This window comes from Cannabis sativa, chromosome 5, assembly GCF_029168945.1.
Source record: "Cannabis sativa cultivar Pink pepper isolate KNU-18-1 chromosome 5, ASM2916894v1, whole genome shotgun sequence".
NCBI lineage: Eukaryota > Viridiplantae > Streptophyta > Magnoliopsida > Rosales > Cannabaceae > Cannabis > Cannabis sativa.
Window position 1 is genome coordinate 995,390 of NC_083605.1, and position 23,324 is coordinate 1,018,713.

Consider the following 23,324-nt stretch of genomic DNA (forward strand, 5'->3'; position numbering starts at 1 on the left):
GATCATTTAAGTCTAGCGACGGCTACTTCGCGAAGAGTCACATCAATCACAAGGCAAAAAGGACATTCCTCATAAAAACCCTACAAAGACCTTGTGTGGATTTGACCATGCATTACTCATGATATATTCATTGGGAATACCCAACTTTATGGATACTTACAGATACGTTTGTAAGAACAATTCTAGGGATTACCCCACCAAAACACTATAAATACCCCCTCAAAGCTCATTAAATGGAATCGAGAATCTTGGGCTGCATATGAGCAAGAAGAGTAAATACTCACCAAGAACATTCTCTGTATTCATAAGGGTGACATTCCCTCAAGTGTGAAATCGATTATTAAATACATCCATTAATAACAAAGACTCGTGGACTAAGGCTCATTAACGCCCCAACCACGTAAAAATCCTTCTCTCGCTTTCTTACAGCTCAATATTATAATCGTATTTTAGTAGTTGCCGAAAATCTCGGTCAACATATACGATTGTAAAATAGATTCTCTGAACACTACTTTTCTATATTGTAAATTATTTTAAATTTCTTGAAATTTTGCAGAATGTCTTAAATAACTATAACCTACACGACTATAAAAAAAATTAGACTAATTTTTTTTTATCTGAGTACCGAAATAGATAGAGATGCATTGGTACATCTATTTTAAGGGGTGCATTATAAAAACATCCTATATTTTTTTCTTTTCTTCTAATCAACAAAATTAATATAAATATATATATATATATATAATTATGTCCACCCCTACATGGAGTATTTCAATAGACTCTTTATCTGTTTCGAGATACATGAGAACTTTTTTGTTTTTTATTTTCATGAACATGTACGTAATAGTTTTTTAATACTATTTATAAATTTTTAAAAAATTTCGAGTAATTTATATATAATACCGAAAATAAGATTTACATATTTTGTTCTACACACAATTATTTTTCTTATATGCGTGGTAAGTAATTTTTTAAACCTTATTTTTGACATTGTACACTATTAAAAATTTTCTAAAAATTATCAGTCTTAAATAGTTACAACGAGCATATACGATTATGAAAAAAGATATAAACTAAAAAACTCTTAAAAATAAAAAATCTACTAAAAACATCTTTAAGAGTGTACTACATAAATTTCCATTATTATATAACTTGACCTTTTATTTATTTATCTCTATCTTCCACTTGGACAGAGATAAACTAATTTTTGTTGTAAAATGATTAACTAATAAGAAAAAGTTTGTTTTTGCCATACATGATATATATATATGTATTTTTTTATAAAGACATGGCCTTAATGTGTATCTCTCCAAACACTAATAAATAATATCTTTATAAATAATAAGGAATATTAGAAAATTTACAAAATTTTATTATACTAATACGGCATATATATATTATAAATTAATTTCTATATAGGGAGTGAATATATATATATATTTATATTTCTATGCATTATACTTAAGTGTTAGGTATAATTAATTGTATAAATAAATATTTATATATTATACAAATATATAGTTGAGAGTACTCCTAATCTGGATAATGTATCTCAGCTGCTTACCTTTATTCAGTCCCTCTAATTAATTAGATAATTGTATAATTTAATTAGCTTAATTAATTAACATAATTAGATACTCACAATAAGTACTTGGCCAATATTTATGTATAAACAAGTTGTTTTAATTATTTTATAATTTTATATTTTAATGAAAAAAAAATAACAAACGATAATTGATTAGTGAGGTAAAGTGTCATAATTAGTATGAAGTTGCTAGCTAGCTTCGACCTTTGTCTTTTTTAATTATTCTTTATTTTAATTAAGACATGTTCTTAAATATTGGAGTAATATTAAATAACTTAAAACTTAAACAACAATTGATAATTATGCTATAAAATGACACGTACATACTAATTAATAGCTTAATATGAAACTCAATTTTTTTTTTTTGTGGCAATTATTTTAAAATATTATTTTCTGTATAATTAATTGTCAACAAGAAAGAATAGTATTACGTAACTACTAACTACGTGAAAATATGAATAATTAATTACTTAATTGATTACATTTTTCCAACCCTACCAAACTCAATTGGAATTAGTTAGAGATTCCATAAGAAGATAATAATCAATTAATAATTTTTGTTTAATTAATTTGGCAAGAGTTGAAATTCATCCAATCCTTCCAATGTATATCTTAATTGGTTAATTAATTAGTTACTTCTTATTTTATTGTGCTCTTTCTCTTTATATAAGATCTTATGTCTTACACTATATAATAATAACAACTCATTATATACTTAAATTACATGTATTTATTTTTTACAAATAATATGTAATATTTGATTTCAGATATATAATTAAACTTTTTAAGGGTAAGTAAGTAGGTTCGTGTAATGTTTCCGTTTCAAGTGTCCATAGAATGACGACTGACCTTATAAATCAACACGAGTATTTTCAGCGTGTTTTGTCCTCACTTGCACACTTTCCGAGAAAACTTCACAAGAGATTACGCATCTTGAAATTACCCAAGTCAAACATGCTTAACCGTGAAGTTATTTCGTGATGGACTATCGAGAAACAAGATGTACCTTGTTGACATAGGTAGTATCAATCAATCTATTTAAATTTTCTTCAACTGTGTAGTCTCATACTTACACAGTCTCAGAATCATAACACATCACTTTCCCCAGGCGATATGGGATTGCACAGGTCCCGGCCGTCTTTCCTCTTCAGATCATGGGGCTGACTGTCACAGTTCGAGCCTAGGGTCCCATCTTATGAGCCCCCAAAAATTTTAAAAAAATATATTAAAATATAATAAATATATTTTTACCTTACTATATATTACAGAAACTAAACCCTAGTATGATGAATTTTCTTTGTAAACTTAGATTTATGTGTGTGCTCACTTGGGTTCGAATTCCAAATAAATTTTTTATTGGAAAAAAATTAATACGGGATTAGAAATTAGACCCATGACTTTATATAAAATGTAATAAATTCGTTTAAACTTATTTATATGATTAAAATTGAATATAAATGTAAAAATTTGAGTGTTTTATTTAAAGATTCCTTCATTTTCAAAAGAAAAATTAGAGATTCTGTAAGAAGATGACTTATTAATTAATAATTAATAAAGGGCTTAAAGTTGAAAAATTCATAAAATCCATCACATAATTTCAACTCTTTTATCCCTTTATATATATATAAAGATGTATATACATTTGGTGTAACATTAATTAACAATATACTATATTCTCCAAATATATACATTATAGCGTGTTTGATTATCTTAGCTATAGTTGATATTTTTAAACGAAACAAACTATGGAATAATAATATATTTGATTTTGTATATCAAACTTGGTTAAAAGTCATATTTATATTTAAAATAAAATTAGCCTATTTAGGACAAGTGTGGTCCTTCTATGGCATATTGACAAATCAAGTACATAAAAAGATAACATATCTATTCTCTCACCTAATATTTGACACTATTTGTTCTCACCTTTATTATTATTATTTTAGATGATATATTAATGTTTTGTCTCCAACATTTTTTTATATATATATATATATATATTGATATAAATAAATAAATTGAAACGTTACATCCAAAGAGGTTACCTCCTTGATTTCACCAACTCTCCCTCACCAATACTTTATTTCATTTGCTAAGAAATGAAGGAAAGACTCACCATTCATAATATAGAGAATGAGTTTTGCAAGTATTACCAAATGGTTATGTGGTCACTATAATTACTGAATTAAGATTGAGTTGATCTAAATGTTGAAAATCAAAAGCACATCATATTGAGTTTACAATACATTCTTATTCAATTAAAATAGAATAAAATTATACTAGATTACTATTGTGTTTTGACTACTTTCAAGAAGTCAACCAACTATTTTCTTAACAGCTCAACAGTTTGGTTGTTGGTTAATTCTTAACTGTTATAACTGCCTATAAATAGGCACACGTTTGGCTCACTCAACAAGGCTGGAGAACAACATTCAACCAAGCATTGAGTTAGAGAAGAGGTTGTGTTAGAGAAAGCTTTACAGGGGAGGTTAGTGAGAGAGAAATTCAAGATGGATCACCATTGTTAAAGTGTATGATTTTCAACTTGTGTTTAGTATGTGTGAAGGGTTGTAAATGGAGATTGTTCACTCTTGAAATGATTTCTCTCATGGTAAGCTGAGATTGTATTCTTGTAACTTGTATATTGGTGATCCAATTCGTGTACTACTCCTCTCCTCATTTCATGGTATACTGTTATAAAATAAAGAGTCATTCAATTAAATTCATTTCGATATCTTGTTATGTTTCTTGTTTGCTAAATTTGTTAACATTTTGTTCATTGTGTTTTTGATCCTTGAATCCTTTGTTATGGTGCTCTTGATGAGGTTATAATCTGCAACAAATGGTATCAGAGCTGGTGTAGCTCAAGAAGATCAAGAATTGTTTGATCAAAGGTTCAAGGTTTAAGAATGGCAATGGCTAAATTCGAAGTTGACAAGTTCAATAGAAAAGGACTTCGAGCTTTGGAGGATCAAGATGAAAGCCCTACTGGTACATCAAGGCATCTTAGAGGCCATTGACAATACTACAATTGCAGAAATTGAAGACAAGAAGAAGGTGAAGGAGATACATATTAAGGCTCATAGTGTTATACTGTTATTTTTGGGAGATGAAGTTCTTCGAGAAGTATCTGATGAGCAAACTGCAATTAGCCTTTTGGACAAGTTGGCAAAGATCTATTTGAAGAAATCTCTAGCCAACAAATTCTACCTGAAAAAAAAATTGTACACAATCAAGATGGATGAATCAAAGGAGCTCAGGAAACACTTGGATGAATTCAACAAGATCATACTCGAGCTCAACAATATAGGTGTCAAAATAGATGATGAAGATCAATGTATCATCCTCTTAAGCTTTCTACCTAAATCTTTTGAGCATTTTGTTGATACTATATTGTATGGGAAAAATTCTTTAACCATGTTAGAAGTGAAATCTGCTCTGAATTTGAAAGAAATTCAGCAGAAATCAGAGGACATAATTAAATCAAATGGTGAAGGGTTGTTCTCCAAAGGAAGATCAAATAGAAGAGAGTAAAAAAAAAAAGCAAGAACAAAGGTGGATACATGTCCAACTCCAAGTCCAAATTCAAGACTGGAAAGAAGTGTTACTATTGTAACAAGGAAGGACACTTTAGAAATGAGTGCAGAGCACTGAAGGCCAAAATTGACAGAGAGAAAAGCAAGAATAGATGAGAAGCTGACATAGCTTCTGATGGCTAGGGTCTTGGTAGTGTCAAAGGAAGGAGACAGTGATGAATGGATCCTGGATTCAGGATGTTCTTTCCACATGTGTCCCAAGAAGGAGATGTTTTAAAGAAATCTCAAGAGGGACAGTGTTGCTTGGTAATAATAAAGCCTGTAATGTTATTGGCACTAGCTCTCTCATGATCAAAATGTTTGATGGGACCACTAGGACTTTATAAGATGTGAGGTATGTCCCTGACCTCAGACGAAATCTGATTTCCATTGGCATGCTTGATAAACTTGGCTGCATAGTCAAGGTGAAAGATGGGATATTGAAGATATCCAAGGGTTCAATGACAGTAATGAAAGGTGAATTGAAGCAAGGCATGTACTCACTAATTGGGAAAACTGTCATTGGAAGTGCAGCAGCTGCTGTTGCAGAAGAAAATGATGACACAAGATTGTGGCATCTCAGGTTAGGCCATGTAAGTGAGAGGGGAATCACAAAGCTTGACAAACAAGGATTACTCAAGGGAAAATTGGGCAGAAACTTGACTTTCTGTGAAGAGTGAGTGTTTGGTAAAAGCTACAAAGTGAAATTCACCACAGGTCAACACACCACGAAGAACAAATTAGACTACATCCACTCAGACCTATGGGGTGCATCTAGAACCAAAATACTTGGAAGAGCCAGTTACTTGGTACATTTTAAAATTTTTGTCAAATTTTAATAAGAAAAATCTAATATTAAGGGGATGATTTGGTACATTTCAAAATTTGAGGGGCGTGAATTGGTAGATATCAAAGTTTGAGGAGCATGACTTGGTACATAAACAAAAACCGAATTAGTAAAATTAAATGAAATTGGACAAAAGTCTTTGAATTTAACAACCTCAATAATTTAACATGAATTTTAACAGTAAAAAAAGTTCAAAGGATATGATTTAGTACATGTCAAAGTCTAGAGAGTAAAAATCATAATTAACCTTTAATTAAAATACATCAAACAAAATTTGATCACATAATAATTCTGTTTTCTTATAATAAAAGGTATATATATATATATATATAAATATCACATCAAACTGAAAATTATATTGTATTACTTTTGGTCTTCATTCACTTAGTCTAATAATACTGTTCTATTTATTTAAATGTGATAGTAACTTAGCTTAATTAATTCTATTGTGAATAAATACATCAAAGACTTCTGCCATAACATTTTAACAAAACTACACAAAAAATGTATGAAGTCACATTTGAATGTCAATATAAGTTTTTTTTTTTTTCGATAGGAAAAATAAAATTTTATTAAGTAAATATCAAAATTATCTTAACTAAAAATACAAACAATTATAGTATCCAAACATTACATTAATTATTTTTAAAGTAACAAAACTATTTAATCCTAGTAATGATGTAATGGCCTTCAAGCGATTGAGGGATGGTCTTCCAAGCACGACATCGAGGACGCTCTCCCATAGTAGAGGATGTCAACCGAACTCCCATTGTCCACTAATACGCAGTGTACGTAAGTACAAGAGGGTCGTTATGGGAGAAGTGAACTTATTCACGTGCATCTTCTTTAATAAATATTATGGAATCATTTTCTCTTCTACTCTTTTTGTTTCGATCATTTCTTCTGCCATTGAACTCTCTTTTCTTCCGTGATTCTTCTAGTGCACGAGGATTTGACGTTTTATCTTGGTTGCGCTTGCTTATTGTCAAGTTCTCATGTCCGTCTTCTACTCAGAAATATTTCTTAGCTTCCTCATAGAAATCGTCCAAATGGTCTAACTCCCTTTTAAGTATGTTATTCTATATATATTTTTTTTTTGGCAAACTCCTTCGATTCTTACTCATTTAGCATTCTAATTTCAATAATTCAATCTCCAACCTTTCCATGACGATTAGTTAAGTCTTTCTTTTTTTTTTTATTTTTAGCCTACATATTTCTTATGAGCATATCGTGCCTAACACCTTCTCGACATATCGTGCTGCGATTGACTAGCGATACTCCTTAAAAGGTATTATATTAAATTATATGAGACCCAATACTTAATTAGACCAATAGCGATATTAACACATAGAAGGGTGATAGGCACCACTGATACCTTTTAGCATTTCTCTTTTTTATTGTGTCCAAGTTATTAGTGCTCACCTTTAATTAGTTCAGTTGTAGATATGTGCATCAACATTAGCTAGTTTACCTTAATTAATACGATCATACAAAATGTTCAAAATGTTATTATGTGAAAAAAAAAAAGTCTTTAATATTTAAAAATCAGTTAATAATATGGGTAAATATCAGTAAATGGATTGTGAAAGTTGTCTTAACAATAATACATTTTTATTGGTCATTTCAACATTCTTACCCACAACTTAATTCATTATGTAACTCTATTTGTATCTTCTAAGTAAAATTATTAATCTTTCTAATTCATGTATATGCAAATCATATATTTTTTCCAATTTTTTTCATTGAAAATATAATAATAATTTTGGATAAGTGACGGAAGGTTAATTTTAAAGATTTATATAAAAATAAAAGTTCCATAAAAAAATAAAATAAAAATAGAATGGGTAAAAAAAGTAATAAACTTAATAACATGGGTAAATATCAATAAATGTAATGTAAATTAGGTATTTATTAAATTTCCCATAATGTTAAAGCCCAGGCCCAATTTAAACAAGTATGGGCTGGTTCACTTTCTGTCGTTGGCTTAAAATAATGTCGCTTGTATTAAAACACTGTCGTTTATCTTAAAATGTCGTTTTGGTTTAAAACATTTAAAACACTGTCGTTTTGGTCTGCTAAAAAGCCACACACACGAGACGCTCCACAGTTCAGTTGCGTTGCTCTCAGATTCTTCCGACGATTCAAATTTCGACAATGATCAGAGACCGAAAATCGAAAATGGAGGAAACAATTGAGGTGATCGAAATATCACCATCTTCATCGGAGAAAGAGAAGAGAGTGTTTGTCAAAACGACATTGGAGGGAGATACCGTAACCCCAATAAAACAAATCCTTTGTCTCAAGAATCCTTACGATGTGAAACGATTTGAAGAGACTGAGGAGTGTTTCATTCTAGATTATGATCCATCTAATGATATATCTAATCTTTCTGTTTCAAGAAAAGCTGATGGTGATGATGGTGGTGGTGGTGATAGTGCTGATTTAACCGTTCTAGCCGAAAAGGGAAAGGTTTGATTTTCTTTTTTTTTTTCAAATTTTCTGTTTGGTTCCCGAGAAAATATTTGAAAAAAGATTGAATCTTTCGACTTGGGTTTTGTTGAAACCCTTGTTTTAGAGATACCCTTTTGATATTTTGGGCTTTTTTCTTAAATAGGTGGCTTGTAGGGATTATCCTCACTCAAGGCATTTGTGTTTGAAATACCCATTTGACCAAACCTCTCATGAAAGCTATTGTGAATTGGTAAAACTTAATTTTTGATATTGTTTGTGGTACCAAATTGAGTCAATATTTGTGTTTTATTGATTTGATTTGATTTGCAGTGCTATTGTTATGTTTGTGATAAACCTGCACCATGTTCATCTTGGACTGAGCCAAAACCAGCACATTGTCATGCATCAGAGCAAGAAGAATGGAAGTTTCAAAGAAGAGTGAGGAAGATGCAACCTCAAGATTTCAGTGAAGAAGAAGATTATTAAAAATAGAACTAATGAAAAGGAGTGATCAAGTCATTTTGGCATATTTTTTTTTTTGGCATTATTAGCTACATATATATGAAAGAAAAAGAGTGTTTGGTTGTTTCATTTTGGCTAAATGAAAGCATATGAGAACATTTGATTTCTGATATCTAATGGTATTAAAAGTAGTTCGGTTATTACTTATCGTGTCATTTCATTGACTCCTTCTAAGATTTTTTAATAGAAAAATGATTTTGTTGTCCTTAGACAATTTCCTCAATTGTTCACTAATGGATTTATAAGTAAATTATAGCAAAAAAAAAAAAAAAACTAACTAATTTTGAGTTTCAAGTTTTCGGGAATGATTCAACACTTAGTCAAACTCATACTAAATCACAAGCCTTTCAAAGGAATTATATTTGATAAAATGTGTAAATGTCACTTTCCTGCATGATCATCTTTGTGGGAAAATAGAGATTTTTAAGGGGTTTTTGTTTTGAGGTTTGGGTTTGAGTGGAATGTGGACTCAAGTTTAACATTCTCCTCTATTTAAAATTCAAGTAAACAAAGGAGTAGAAATTACCCTAAAAGGTGCGTAGGTCCCACAAAATAATAAAATTTTGTCACTTAAAAACAGTAATTTGCAGAATAATTGTGAAGTTAAGTATTATTATTGTCAAAAATTAAACTTCAGTATTTATTTATAACTGAGAGTTAATTTAAATATTATCAATAGGACCCCGTGTTTTGGACCTTGTGTTTTGCAAAAGCTTATCAATAAGACCCTCTGTTTTGTTAAATGACAAAATAGACCATGTATTTTCTAACATGGTACAAATAAGACCTTAAATTGATTTTTTATCAAAATAAAATTTAATTATAATCCGATTTAAAAGTGCTATGACAAAACTATTTACATTTTTTGTATCGGTTCGTATTAAGAATGGTCTTTAAGTTGGTTATATTAAAAAAAAAAGTTGTTAAAAATTAAGTTCAAGGTGCTATTTTCACCATTTTGAAAAATACAGGATCTATTTTGTCATTTAACAAAATACAGGATCTAATGGGTAACTTTTGTAAAACAGGGTATAAAATGGTATTTGTCCTTTAAATATCGGGTATGCTTAGGGGTGTTCGCGGTGCGGGTGGTGCGGTTTTTGACCATTTTTTCAAACTAACCCGCACATGCGGATTTTCTAATTTTTCAAACCTCACCCGCACCGCGAAAACGGCACTGCAAAAAATGGTGCGATGCGATGCGGTGCAGTTTTTACGGTTTAGACTATCACCAATAATTAAACTATTACAAATACAACAAAGCTTGAGTAACACTTGTCAAAAATACCATAAGGCTTGAAAATAAATCTGAAAAAAATAAGTTTCAATAATACAATAATTAGTGGGCTTTCGGTTAGACATTCACATATTGGACCTAACTAAATATAAAAATTGGTATTTTTATAATGTGCGGTGTGGTGCAGTTTGAACCGCATATTAACAATTCAAAATTGCAAACTGCACCACACCACGCGGTTTATGAAAAATTCAAATTGTGACCGCACCGTAAAGAATTTCAAACCGTATTTTTTTTGTGGTGCGATGTGGTGCGGACGGTTTGATGAACAGCCCTATGCTACAAATTACAAAAGAAAATTGCTTGAAGATGCTCCTAGTCATCATCTTCTCATTCTACTAGTCACCATACCCTGGCTGGTTAAAAGTACAATGGGCCTAAAAAGCCCAAGCCCAAGCCCAAGCCCTTATTGGCGTAATAAGCCCAAGCCAAAAAGAAAGCCCAAATAGTTTGTAAACCCTTTTAGTGTGTGCTCATAAAACCATAGCATATAATATTGTAAAGTTAAGCCAATCCGAAGAGCTATCTCCTCACTCACTCTCTCTCTCTCTCTCTCTCTCCTAAACCCAATCCATTCTCTCTCACTATCCACTCCTCGCCGAAATGTCACCGGCCCCAGTCGTCGAGCCAGTCGCCGCCACCGACTCCTTGACCGAGGAAGTCCTCTCCACCGAGAAACCCCTCAAGACCACTCCTAAGGTCTTATATAAATATATCTATATATATACAATTTAATTATATATAAAATTACAACTCCATTTTCATATACGTGTTTTGGACTGGTTTACAGAATTTTCATCAATTCAAGTTTGAATTTTTGGTTTTTGATAGAGCGAGGAAGATGAAGTTATAGTTGAGGATGTTAAGGACGATAAGGATGAGGATGACGATGATGAGGACGATGACGAGGAGGACGATGATGAAGCGGGTCTTCCTGGTAATTATTCTCATTTTCTCTGCTTTGATTGTTATTAATATGTTTTATGTAAGGGATTTCATTTCATTATGTTTGTTGTTATGATTAGGGTTTGTTTCTGGTTTGAATTTTGATTTTTGTTTACGTGGATTTCTTGCTCATTTTGGTGGAATCTTATCTCTGCATGGCTTTAATTAGCATTTGATTATGGAATTGGTTTCTTGTGTTTTCAGTAAAATGTTTGATTTAGCCATTTCCATTGTTCTTCATCTGGTTTGTGTTTGGAGTGAAATGTCATTTTGTGCCTCATTTGTTATGAAAATTACTTTTGAAAATGTTTGAAAATTGAGGAATTTGTAAATTATTATAATTTTAAAAATAACTTCTTGAAAGTCCTTTTGGACGAAACTCTCCCAAAAGACTTATTTTTTTATCCAAATACCACCAGAAGGACTTTACAAATTTGCTGAGCAAGTTTCAGGAGTCTTGTGCTTGATTTGTAAACAGGGGTTTATGGCAATTATAGTTTTTTGTAATGATTCCTTTGGTTTAATTTTTGTTTGTGGTAAATATTGGATGATAATTTTTACAGGTGCAGATGGGAATCCCAAGCAGAGTAGAAGCGAGAAGAAAAGTCGCAAGGCAATGTTGAAGCTCGGTATGAAGCCAGTTACAGGTGTTAGCAGGGTCACCATCAAAAGAACCAAAAATGTTAGTAAGAAATTATTTTCCATGTCATTGGTGAAATGAATGAACACACATAGTATGGACTCAATTTTTCACCTAAACTCATGTTGTGTGGTGTTTCATTTTCAGATCTTATTTTTCATCTCGAAACCTGATGTTTTCAAGAGCCCTCATTCCGAAACATATATCATATTCGGGGAAGCAAAGATAGAGGATTTAAGCTCTCAGTTGCAGTCACAAGCTGCCCAACAATTCAGGATGCCAGACATGAGCGCCGTGACAGCCAAAGCTGACAGTGCTGCACCAGCTGCTGGTGTCCCAGCCGAAGAAGAAGAGGAAGAGGTTGACGAAACTGGTGTTGAGGCTAGGGACATTGATTTGGTGATGACACAGGCTGGTGTTTCAAAGATCAAGGCTGTTAAGGCTCTGAAGGCTCATGATGGGGACATTGTTAGTGCTATAATGGAGCTCACCACTTAACTTAGCATTCTTACATTTTTAGTGCAGTTTAATTATTATTCTGAGTTTATCATTAAGTATTGTACTTAAATTGGTTTCCCATCTATATGGAGGCTTAGATTTTGCATATTCCCTTTGTGGACAGAGATCATTAGTTCCATTTCCTTATTATTATTATTATGCTGTTCTCATTTTTGATTTATTAAAGTCTCATAAAAGCTTATTCATTTGAAATTGTTACTTACATTTATTTCAACTCACTCAAGTAGTCTCTCAGGGTCTTTATTGATACAATTACACTTGCCCCTTTTGAGGTTTTGCTAATCCAAAATCTTATCACTAAATACAAACACTCCATAACTCTTCTATTTAGGTGTTAATAACACTGCAATTTGCCCGAATTTCGCCACTGTTGCCTGTAAGGACCTCAATTTGCCCCATTTTAACCATTGCATCAGCAAACATTCTTGTCCAGAGAGAGGGAGCCTTGGCAAATTGATTCACTAAGCTAGCTGTTGTTGCATCGGACAAGAGAGCTTGGTCGGAAGAAAACAAGCCACGACGTGCTAGAACGTCTGAATAGTAGCTGTTATCAGCAACGGTAGGGCTAAAAGGGTTCATGGGAACAACCAAGCTTGGATTTCTGTTGCCTTGAGGACATTGTTGCTTCAACCGAGCTGCATACATCGAGTCTAAACTCGGGTCTTGACCGGTTATTCCATTGAAGTTATATAATCTAGAACTAAAGGAAGTGCAGTGGGAGCGGCCGATTGTATGAGCTCCTGCACATCAAACTCGGGTAAGAGATCATCGAATCGCAAAAGGAAGAACAAACTATTAGTCTTACCTGAGAGTGTAACCATTTCTTGTTGTGTGAAACCTTTTGAGGCAAAGATTTGAGTGAGTTGATTCAAATTGGATGATGGGCCAGGTAAGTTTATGACAGCTTCTGAAGCTAATGAAACTTTGCCATCTCTTCTTCCTGCAGGAACATCATAACCAAGCCCTCCACTCTGCAAATACAGATTAAGTAAGGGGTTATATTGCAATTAAACTACTTTCATTCAACTAATGAAATTTAAATCCAAACCAAACTTACAAACTGTATGCTATCCCTTGCTGCAAAAGCTACTATATCAGCACATGAAACAACACCTTTACATAAAGCTTCTAGTCTTGCTTTTGCATTGTTTATTACTTCAAATCCTCTCAAACTTGGATTATTTGGAGGGGAATCCTTCTCAGCTGTGTTTGTTGCATTCGAATCGATCAAAATCGAAGCATCACAGCCCTGTAATTGTATTAGTTCATAGTTAGTGTAATCGAAACCCGAAACCTAATGAAGGAAGTAAAAGGAGAAAAGGTTACTTACTCTAACAAAGCAATCATGAAAATGCATTCTCAAAAGACCAGCAGCCACTCCTGTATCAGCATAGAAAGCTTTCATAACCTCATCTTTAACTACAATCTCAGCCAAATTACATGTATTGCTATAATACCCAACTTGAAGTTGGGAATGAACACTTTGAAACTTAAACAACAATATCATAACAAGTGAGAAACCAGTTATGGTATGTGAAAAACTCATTTTTCTTTACTTGTTATTATGACACAAGTTATAAGAGCAACACTCAACAATGGTTTGCTACTATATAATTGTGTATATATATATAGTGATATGTTGAAAGGCATTGAGCTGGAAAGTCACTGTAATTTAATCAGTAAAAAATATAGTAAGGACAAGAGTTTGGTTTAATGTCGGACGACACATAATCTTATATGATCATATTAAAGGGTCATTAAGTAAGATTTGATTATTAATAAAAATGGACTTAAGTCAAACTAAGTTGACTTAAGAGTGAATGAAAGAACCAATGGTATCCAATGCTTTACAAGAAATGCTAAAATACATGCTGTTAGGAACTATATACTATTAGTGTAATTAAGTATCAGATTCTTACAACACAATTTAATAATTATTATAAAAAATAGTTAATTATTTATTTATAAGAATAAGGTGACACACTCACATTTCGAGATAGTATTCGTTATGCTCCAATCGTGCTTAATAGTAATATTTTTACATTCGAAAAATGTTAAAGTGCCTAACACCATAATTCATTATCAGGCAACCTGACCCTTGGCATAAGCAAAATAGGCCCGTACTTAGGGCTCACCTACTCCAGAAGTTCTCAAAAAATTTCTCTTTTTAAAAAATAGACATTTTTTACTGATTTTTAAAGTACTATAAATATTTTTTTTTCTTATAACCCACTAAAATTCAAGACCGATCATATTATCGGGTTTTAAGTAAGATAAGAAAAGAAACATCTAATCTAACTACTTGTAAAAGGACACTTGTGGTCATATTAGGAACTTAATATTATCTAATAGTAATGATCTTTAAATTGAAATGAGACATGTTGGTAGTTTAGCTTTGTATATAATGATGGATTAGTAAATAAACAACCAATAATTATTTTGTTAGATTGTATTAATTTAGAAACCTATTTCTATTTTTAAAAGAAACGTAAATGTTCAATAATCTCATGTCTTTACAAAATTAATTACCTTTGTGAAAGGCAATCATGGATGTGGTTAGAAAATCTGATATTGAGTCACTATAAAAGGGTATTTTTAAAGAAATATTTTCATAAATAAACTTAATTTTTGGGGAGTCCAGTAGTGAATGTTTTTGACTTATTGATATATATTTCCTACATTCCAACATATAGAATAAATGAAATATAATATAAAATAGAAAATGATTTTTGTTTTTTTGTTTTTTAATAATGAAATTTCTATTCAATGGTATCTAGTGCTGTTAAAATACTAGACAAAAAACAAATGCTTTTCACAAGATTTTTTTTCCAATAATATTACATAAAAATGAAAGGAGAATTTTCAAAAATATTATTTTTTTTTAAATTTTATTTATAATTTTATGTTCTAAAATTTTTAATATATAAAAATATGTTTGTAAAGTTTTAAAATTATATGAATACATTTTGTTCAGCTAAAAAAACGAGAGATCAACTTTACGGCAACTACAAATCAACTATAAAACAATTAAAAAAACAATTATAAATAAATTATAAAAATAATCAAAAAAAGATTTATTATGTTTTTTTGAAAAGATCAAAAAAAAAAAAAAGAAGATTTATTATTTTTACTGAAAATGTATTTTTTGTAAATAAAAAAGTTCAAAGAATAAAAATAATTTTTTTCCGTGTTAATGTATTTTTGTATTTTTTTTTAAATTTTTTGGTCTATATAAATTTTTTAAAATTAATTACTACCAAGTCCAATATTTAAAATAAGAGCATAAAAACTAAATAAATGATTCACAAGTCACAAGTTTCCAATTCCAACCACCAAACTTCATGTATTTACTTTAGAATTTAAGTTATAATAAAAGACTATTCATCTAATTAATTAAACAATTGACTTTGTGCTCTGCTTGTAGATTAAGATAATTGTTCCATATATAAAGCAAGGGTTAATGAGAATAAAGAATAGAAAAATATGGAGAGGTAGAAAATAATTATGTTGTTAATAAACACTATAAAAGTAGTGTATTGTTATATTTTTAGCATATTTTTATAAAAATAACTTTCAATAGGGCTATAAGAAATTTAGTATAGGCTAAATTTAACATAAAATACAACATGCTTCAAATTTTTACCACACAATAAATGTCACCGAATTTATTTACCGATTTGTTACCAATTAATAATTTTTATTAGCTAAAAGCTTTCTAACATTTTCATTTTCATTTAAGAAGTTTATATACATAGTTTCAATCAAAATTTAATGATTATTTCGACTTCGGAAGTTAAATTGTACCTTACAACTATAAAATTTGTACCAAATATGATAATGAATAAGTTTTCAAGCTAAATTTGCTATAAAATTTATATTATCCATTAAAGATGGTCTAAATATGAATCAACTTAGCTTCGGTGTCAGACCATGGGCCAACAACTTATTAAGTATCATTTTAAAAAAAATCAATTATCAATAAGAATATTTAATTCATTTTGATTACAAAAACTAAGAAAGAACCTTCTATTTATAAATTTATAAAGATAACACAATTTAATTACTAACATTTAACAGAATATAAAGAATGATATTAACAGAAAACAAAAGAAAACAGTTAAAGCTAACAATTAATAACTAAAGACTAAATAAATCTCAACTAATACCAATCCAACCCATTTGAGTAATAAAATGAGACTAATTAACAAACAACACTAACAAAATTAATTATTACATATAACATCAAACTTGATATTCTTCTTGTAGTATTAGCTAGTAATGCTTTTATTTTATAAGACATGTTTACGATGAATCTTGTTTCTAGTTCTGGTTCTGACTCTGATCTTAGTTTTAATAACTTTGTCATTGCAAATCCTTAATTGTCCATTAAGAGCTTGTGATTTGAAGAAACTTCTTCCACAAAATTTAGAGTTGTACGATGGTGATGACGATGACGATGATAATGGTTCTAAATCAACGTAGTTGTTGCTATAATTATGTTTTTCGATGTGAATCCGAAGACCTAGAGCACATTTTAGTAGTTTCCCACAATATGGGCAATATTTGAAACTACGTACTTCCATCATATAGTATTGTTCTTTCTTTTCCCTTCTTTTTCTTCTTTGATTATATAGCTTAATTAATTGAAACCCTAGCTCTCTTATTAGCTAGTTATTATAAGGCTTGTTCGATTATATGCTTAGTAATTAAAGTGAGCTATCTTATATCATATATATAGCCATGGATTAATGAAATAATGGGCCACGTGTAATGTCTTTTAAATTTTAATAATTAGAAAAAAAGTTTAAATTAAAAATCGGAAGAACAATCAATTTATTATAAATCTAAAAAAAATATATTAATAATAATTATAAAAAGATGTGATTGGCTGTTTTTAAAAAAGATATATGAACGGCTAGTAAGAAAGATATTAATGAATTTTGTTTTAATTTTTAGTGACAAAACTTACATTAGATATTTTGATTTTTTTAAACAAAATTTAAAAAATAAAAAGGTTTATATGGCCAAATTTTTTAAAGAATTTTTTCTTAAAAAAAAAATATTTTCTGTTAGATCCGTTTTTCATGATTTTTTAATCTATATTTCTGATTATCTTCTAAAAATACAAAAAGTTTTCAAACAAATATTTACAAGATATTATTTATCTTTTTGTGTGTGCTCGTAAGATATTTTTTATTTTATTTTATTTATTTATTTTTGTAAAAAATGGGTGTGATCATAAGATTTAAAGATATTTATAAACATCATTTCAAATATACCGATTTAATTACATGTTATTTATTTAATTAAAATAATATATTGATGTATCACCTGTATAATTAAGCAGTGCAATATTCTATACAAAAAAAAAAAGTCTTAATATAGTTTTATTATATTAAATAATAAATAATATTATATTTAGATAAAATAATTATTGTATTAATTATGATGACAAAACTTTTTAATAAAATGTAAGTTATATTATTTAATACATAATAAATGATCTGTATTAACTTGTATTATAATATTTATAAAAGATTTGGTGTCAACCCAGACTTGGACCTCAAACCCCGCACCTGGATACAAACTTGAGATCCGAACCTAACCCGACCCGAATTCAAACCTAGACCCAAACTCGAACATATGGGACTAAGACCCAAGACCGTATCCTAGGCACGGACCCGACCCGGGACCTTGACCCAGACTCGGGACCCAAACCCAAACTTGGGACTGGGACCCAGACTTGGGACTTGAGATCCGAACCCAGACTCGGGACACTCAGGACTCGGGACCTTACATCCTGAACCCCAAAACTCGGACCCAAACCCCATATCGGGACTTGTCTTGGACCCCAGACTCGAATCTGGACATCGAACCCGATCTAGATTCGGTGTTTTGGGGTTGAGTTTATTAAAAATATATTATAACTTTACACAACCTAATACCAAACATAATATTATATTAAATAATAGTAATATAATACAATGCAATTAATATAATATGACGTACCAAACGAGCTTTTACATAAATAATAGTCTAATAAAAATTAATGAGAATGTGAATTTGCAATCTTAAAACTAATATTTTCATTAGTTAAAAAAAATAAATATAAGTGTTGATCCAATTTTTTTGGCAATTATATCAATAATTTTTATGGAGATTTCAAAGAGTTTAAATAAATATTAAAATTAAGATTTTTACGTAGTTAGAACGTTTGTGAGTTTGTCAACAAATTATGTTGTTGAAGTTTATAGGGTTGTTCATTATACCACATTCAATGCTTTTAGGTCTATCCAGATCCGATCCAATTATATATTGAATGTTAGATTTTACCATCTGATCTGATTCAATTAATTTCAGTCATCCAATCGATCCAACATATATCTATTGGATGTATTTCATATATATTTATTCGTTTCATTTGGATTTATCTTAAGTTTTAGACCTAATATTTTTTAGATCGGATTGGATCCATTTAATATTTTAAGTCCAGTATGTATTGGATTGGACTGGATCCATCCAATCTAAGAAAAAAAGAATAAAATTTAAATGCTAATTTTCATATATATACATATAAATTTTACGTATAACAATATAAAATCTAATTACTCATCCAAACTAAATGAAAATACTAATTAGTTTGATTGAATGTTGGATGTATTGGATTTGTAGACACCCTATCCACCATCTGATCCGATCCAATTGGATATTTAAAAATAGCATCCAATCTGATCCGATCACAAGTGGATATCCAATGTTATTTCACAAATACATAAAAATAATAAAAACAATTACAAAATACGGTTGTACGGATTTTAAAATATTTTACGATTTTTATAATTTTATGTACAAAAAATACGGTATTTTAATATATTTTTATGTACTTTTGTTAAGGTTAATTTGAATTTTTGTCCCTTGAACTTCGACATTTACCAAATAATGTCCCTTGAATTTTTTAGGTCGTTAAAAATTCTTCTCGAACTATTGAGATTGTTGGATTTGAGAACTTTTGTTCAATACATTACTAAAGAAAGTCTAACGTAGATGCAAATTTAAGGAGCAGAATTTGGTACATATTAAAATTCAGGGGGGTATGATTTAATAAATATTAAAGTTCGGTGGACATGATTTAGTACATGGACAATCGTCACATTAGCGAAATTGATTGAAATTAAATAAAAGTCTTTACATTTAATAATTTCAATAATTTATGAGAAATTTTTAACGGGGGTATGATTTAGTACATGCCAAGGAACAAAAATCCTAATTAACAAAGGTGAAGTGGGCCAAGCCCACCTAGATATGTCTTTCCAGGAACGTATCTTAGTTCTTCACTCACAAAGCTTTCCACCTTCAGCAAGTCGTACTCGGAAGACATGTCTGATACCACAACACCGGAGAGATGAAATAGTGAGTTCCTCGAAGACCCTTTCGATTTCCCTTCTTATTCCTGTACACAACTAAGGAAGGTCCAGTTGTCAGATCACAATAAAGTATCGTATCATAATTAAAGGAAAAACTTCCTATAATAAATATTATGCAATTAATTCAGATTAAATATTGTCCACAATCAGTGTGCTCAGTGTTGACCAGATCAATCTAAATTCGATCCGTCTAGTCAGCAGATTGCCTTATTTATGGACTGGACTTCATGAGAACGCTTAAGAGTATTATTTACTATAAATACCCCACGAATCTTATAAATTAGGAGTTGAACTCTCTTGCAGACTTTACTCAGATAAATTTAAGAATATACACTCGATAAACTAAGGCTAGTTAACTTTCCAAGTAAAAAAATATTTATCTTTTTTATATTTTCTCTTTAATTATTTATTCTTCAATTTATATTATTTAAATTCTGTTTCTAAAATTTTTTATAAACAATTATTATTTTTATAAAAAACTGTAAAAAAATAATAATAGTAATTATCTCTTTTTTATATATCGTTACGAAGATAATCATCAATTGAAACTGAGGTATGAACAAGAGAGGCATGGTGATGATGTCATCCAACCCTGCATCGTCTTCTTCCTCGGCCTCCACTTGGGTATCCACCACCTCAGTCTCAGCTTCCGGTAAGCGGATTCAGAGGGAAATGGCTGAGCTCAACACTGATCCTCCTCTTGATTGCTCTGCTGGCACCAAAGGCGACAATCTCTACCACTGGGTCGCCACCATTATTGGTCCCCAAGGTTTCTCTTTTCTCTTTTCTTTCTTTATTTCTTTATATGGGTTTTGATTATTTGTTCTCAGTTTGTGTTTTCAGCTCACTTTTTTGAATGATCACTCAACTTGTTTTTTTTTTCTTCTTTATGGTTCAATTTGAAGAGCCAATTACAATTATGGAGAAAGATAGAAATAGATACCATATGCTTTGAAATTTAAGGAATAATTACTAAATGCTTTCCAGATGTAATTCTTTGTTATCACTTACAGCCAAGCCAACAATGATTGTTCTTTTCAACTTAATCTTAGAAAAATCTTTTTAGTTCAACTTAATGAGTGTGTTTTTCGATTTTGCTTGGTTGAAGCAAATTGTTTGACTTGTTTTCTCTCATTTGATAATAACTGGGTTCACTATGCAATAAAAGAAAATAATCATTAAGCATTGGTAATCTAATGTTTTGATTTTGAAATCATATCTGATTATTAGTAATTGGACTGTTGTTATCTTGTAATGAGCTTTTTGAATACAGGTTTATAGACAAGACAAACCATTGCCTTGTGCTTTGGTTTATGATTTTGTTGCTTACAATCTTTATAGATTGAAATTTTGTTGCTGGGAATATTTAATTTCCAGTTCTATGTAATGCTTCTTACTTCGGGTTTTGGTACCTTGTTTATTCGTTTTCCTTTCGCAACTTGTAAGAGCGTTCTAGTTTTCGATCAATGCTACCATTGCTCAGTTGGGATTAATTATCAGTATTTAGAGTGTGTTTTATGTTTCAGGGACTCCATATGAAGGCGGAATATATTTTCTCGACATCACATTTCCCAGTGATTATCCATTTAAACCTCCAAAGGTATTTATTTCCCTATTGATGATTTGTTCTATCTGTTGAAGATAAAACATCTTTTAGTAATGTTTTGTTAATTTGGTATGAAATGACAACAATGCAAATTACAAATGAAAGACAATAACATGTGTGAGACTAATAAGGAGTACTAATTTTTCTTCGAACTTATCAGTTGTGTGATTAAAGGGCAACGGAAAGAAAATGCAGTGAGACATAATCAGTGTCCTAATTCTCGGTTTTTGATTGGATGTGGTTTCTTCAGAAGAGTGCTTTTTGTATTGAACATTAGAACAAAACTAGGACTCATTTTGTATGTAATCTTCTGTAGTTAGACAATGCAAACTGGTGAAATTGTTTAACAGGGTAAATGAATTGGTTTTCAGGTTGTGTTTAAAACCCGAATCTACCACTTCGATGTTGATTCTGTGGGGAATGTTAGTTTGGAGATCTTGAAGGATGGTTGGAGTCCAGCTTTAACAATTACAAAAGTGTTAATTGCAATTAGAAAGATTTTCACCGAGCCCGACCCATGTAAGTGTTCGGGACTGCACAATCTTTGTGTTCTTTTTCGTTTGTGATTTGGTCTTAAACTTTGTAGTGAGGTTTGGATATTTGACATCTCAAAAATCCTCATGTTCTTACTAATCTACTTGAAATGAAATTCACATTCTTATAGGTAATAATCCTCTTGTTCCTGGCATTGCACACTTATACATGGTAGACAAAGCGAAGCACGATAAAATTGCTGCAGAATGGACGTTGCGATTCGCAAAGTAAATTCGACATAAGAGCATGTATCCAACAATTTTGTAGATATTTAAGTACTTCTTTACTACAAGACTAAAGATTTCACAACCCTATTGTTACACTATGAAATAGTGTAGGGGCATATTAGTAATTTATAAAGGATGTGAATGACTATAAATATGTAATTGTGTAGTTATTATTGAATATGGAATGAGAAAATAGAACTTTGGTTTAATTGGGAGATTGGCACTGTCTCGAAAAGTGCATTTGGAGATTTGTCCTGTCTCGAAGAGGACCTGTTATAAGCTTACTATGGGCAGCTTTTGTATTTGAGTGTTAAGCCATAGCAAACATAAGATAAACTTGTTGTATAATATATGATGAAGGAATTGATAGTTTTTTTTTTTCCCAAGTTTATACATGTAACATGTTCCTGTGTTTTAAACTTGATTTGTAATGTTCATATATTTTGTTTGAAAAAGAAAATATCAAACAAACAAAGGTTCAAGATAGGAGAGTTTCTAAAAACCAGATATTGAGATGGCTGGAAGGAATGACAGATTTCATATTAGCACAATTTATGAAAAAAAAAATTGGCCTGGGAGACTAAAGTAGCTTATGGGAATTAGTGTTGTAAATATAGGTCAGATTTTTTAAAACGGCACGAAATTTGCATGAGCATGACCAGGTACGAAAAAAATATGAGTTTAGACATGAGTTGGCACGATGCTATAAATTGGCACAATGCTGTTAGGAAAATATGTGATAAAACACAACACGATGTGAGAAGCACGAAAAGTACGCCACATAAATACAAATAGATTAGCCCGAAAGGTGCGACAAGTCCGAAAAGTACAACACGAAACATTAAGAAACTCTATAATTTAATAATTATAATAATAATAATAATAATATATGTATTTGTCAATTATAAAGTAAAATAATAATAAAACTTAAATATAATATTGATTATTATAATTTTATATTTAAAATTATTACAAAAATGTAAAAGCAATACTATATATTATTTATTTATAGAGCGCGCTAAAAATTTAAAATTTTATAAGTAAATATTTAAATTTTAATAATTTTAATTATTTTTTTTTATATAATTGTCTGTGAAATATTATAAAAAAATTACATAAATATAATTGAAACTATAAGATATATATAGTAGT

At 30.3% G+C, this 23,324-nt stretch overlaps 4 protein-coding genes across 4 annotated transcripts; 3 read left to right on the forward strand and 1 right to left on the reverse strand.

Moving 5' to 3' along the window:
- The first annotated feature begins 8,058 nt into the window (after positions 1–8,058).
- LOC115716056 (RPM1 interacting protein 13) lies at positions 8,059–9,123 on the forward strand. Its single transcript, XM_030644754.2, has 3 exons — positions 8,059–8,476; positions 8,622–8,708; positions 8,789–9,123. The coding sequence occupies exons 1-3, from the start codon at positions 8,162–8,164 to the stop codon at positions 8,942–8,944; spliced, it is 558 nt and encodes a 185-aa protein (XP_030500614.1). The 5' UTR covers positions 8,059–8,161; the 3' UTR covers positions 8,945–9,123.
- A 1,642-nt stretch (positions 9,124–10,765) lies between these two features.
- LOC115716055 (nascent polypeptide-associated complex subunit alpha-like protein 2) lies at positions 10,766–12,516 on the forward strand. Its single transcript, XM_030644753.2, has 4 exons — positions 10,766–10,976; positions 11,109–11,214; positions 11,786–11,904; positions 12,010–12,516. The coding sequence occupies exons 1-4, from the start codon at positions 10,881–10,883 to the stop codon at positions 12,358–12,360; spliced, it is 672 nt and encodes a 223-aa protein (XP_030500613.1). The 5' UTR covers positions 10,766–10,880; the 3' UTR covers positions 12,361–12,516.
- Positions 12,517–12,548: 32 nt separating this feature from the next.
- On the reverse strand, positions 12,549–13,999 carry LOC115716054 (peroxidase 5). Its single transcript, XM_030644752.2, has 4 exons — positions 13,712–13,999; positions 13,439–13,630; positions 13,187–13,352; positions 12,549–13,121 (listed from the first exon to the last, which is right to left on the reverse strand). Exons 1-4 carry the CDS (start codon positions 13,925–13,927, stop codon positions 12,709–12,711), a joined length of 987 nt encoding a protein of 328 aa, XP_030500612.2. The 5' UTR covers positions 13,928–13,999; the 3' UTR covers positions 12,549–12,708.
- A 6,310-nt stretch (positions 14,000–20,309) lies between these two features.
- LOC115716057 (constitutive photomorphogenesis protein 10) lies at positions 20,310–22,558 on the forward strand. Its single transcript, XM_030644755.2, has 4 exons — positions 20,310–20,574; positions 21,332–21,405; positions 21,783–21,930; positions 22,076–22,558. The coding sequence occupies exons 1-4, from the start codon at positions 20,361–20,363 to the stop codon at positions 22,174–22,176; spliced, it is 537 nt and encodes a 178-aa protein (XP_030500615.1). The 5' UTR covers positions 20,310–20,360; the 3' UTR covers positions 22,177–22,558.
- The last annotated feature ends 766 nt before the right edge of the window (positions 22,559–23,324 follow it).

Bases quoted from the DNA above. Each gene is read 5' to 3' on its own strand.
- LOC115716055 (XM_030644753.2), top strand. From the start codon at position 10,881: ATGTCACCGGCCCCAGTCGTCGAGCCAGTCGCCGCCACCGACTCCTTG. The intron at 11,215-11,785 runs GTAATTATTCTC...TAATTTTTACAG, and splicing joins TGATGAAGCGGGTCTTCCTG to GTGCAGATGGGAATCCCAAG. The intron at 11,905-12,009 runs GTTAGTAAGAAA...TTTCATTTTCAG, and splicing joins CCATCAAAAGAACCAAAAAT to ATCTTATTTTTCATCTCGAA.
- LOC115716057 (XM_030644755.2), top strand. From the start codon at position 20,361: ATGAACAAGAGAGGCATGGTGATGATGTCATCCAACCCTGCATCGTCT. The intron at 21,406-21,782 runs GTATTTATTTCC...ATTGGTTTTCAG, and splicing joins ATCCATTTAAACCTCCAAAG to GTTGTGTTTAAAACCCGAAT. The intron at 21,931-22,075 runs GTAAGTGTTCGG...ACATTCTTATAG, and splicing joins TTTCACCGAGCCCGACCCAT to GTAATAATCCTCTTGTTCCT.
- LOC115716054 (XM_030644752.2), bottom strand. From the start codon at position 13,927: ATGAGTTTTTCACATACCATAACTGGTTTCTCACTTGTTATGATATTG. The intron at 13,353-13,438 runs GTAAGTTTGGTT...CTGTATTTGCAG, and splicing joins CAAGGGATAGCATACAGTTT to AGTGGAGGGCTTGGTTATGA. The intron at 13,122-13,186 runs GTAAGACTAATA...TTTGATGTGCAG, and splicing joins AGAAATGGTTACACTCTCAG to GAGCTCATACAATCGGCCGC.
- LOC115716056 (XM_030644754.2), top strand. From the start codon at position 8,162: ATGATCAGAGACCGAAAATCGAAAATGGAGGAAACAATTGAGGTGATC. The intron at 8,477-8,621 runs GTTTGATTTTCT...TTTCTTAAATAG, and splicing joins TTCTAGCCGAAAAGGGAAAG to GTGGCTTGTAGGGATTATCC. The intron at 8,709-8,788 runs GTAAAACTTAAT...TTTGATTTGCAG, and splicing joins ATGAAAGCTATTGTGAATTG to TGCTATTGTTATGTTTGTGA.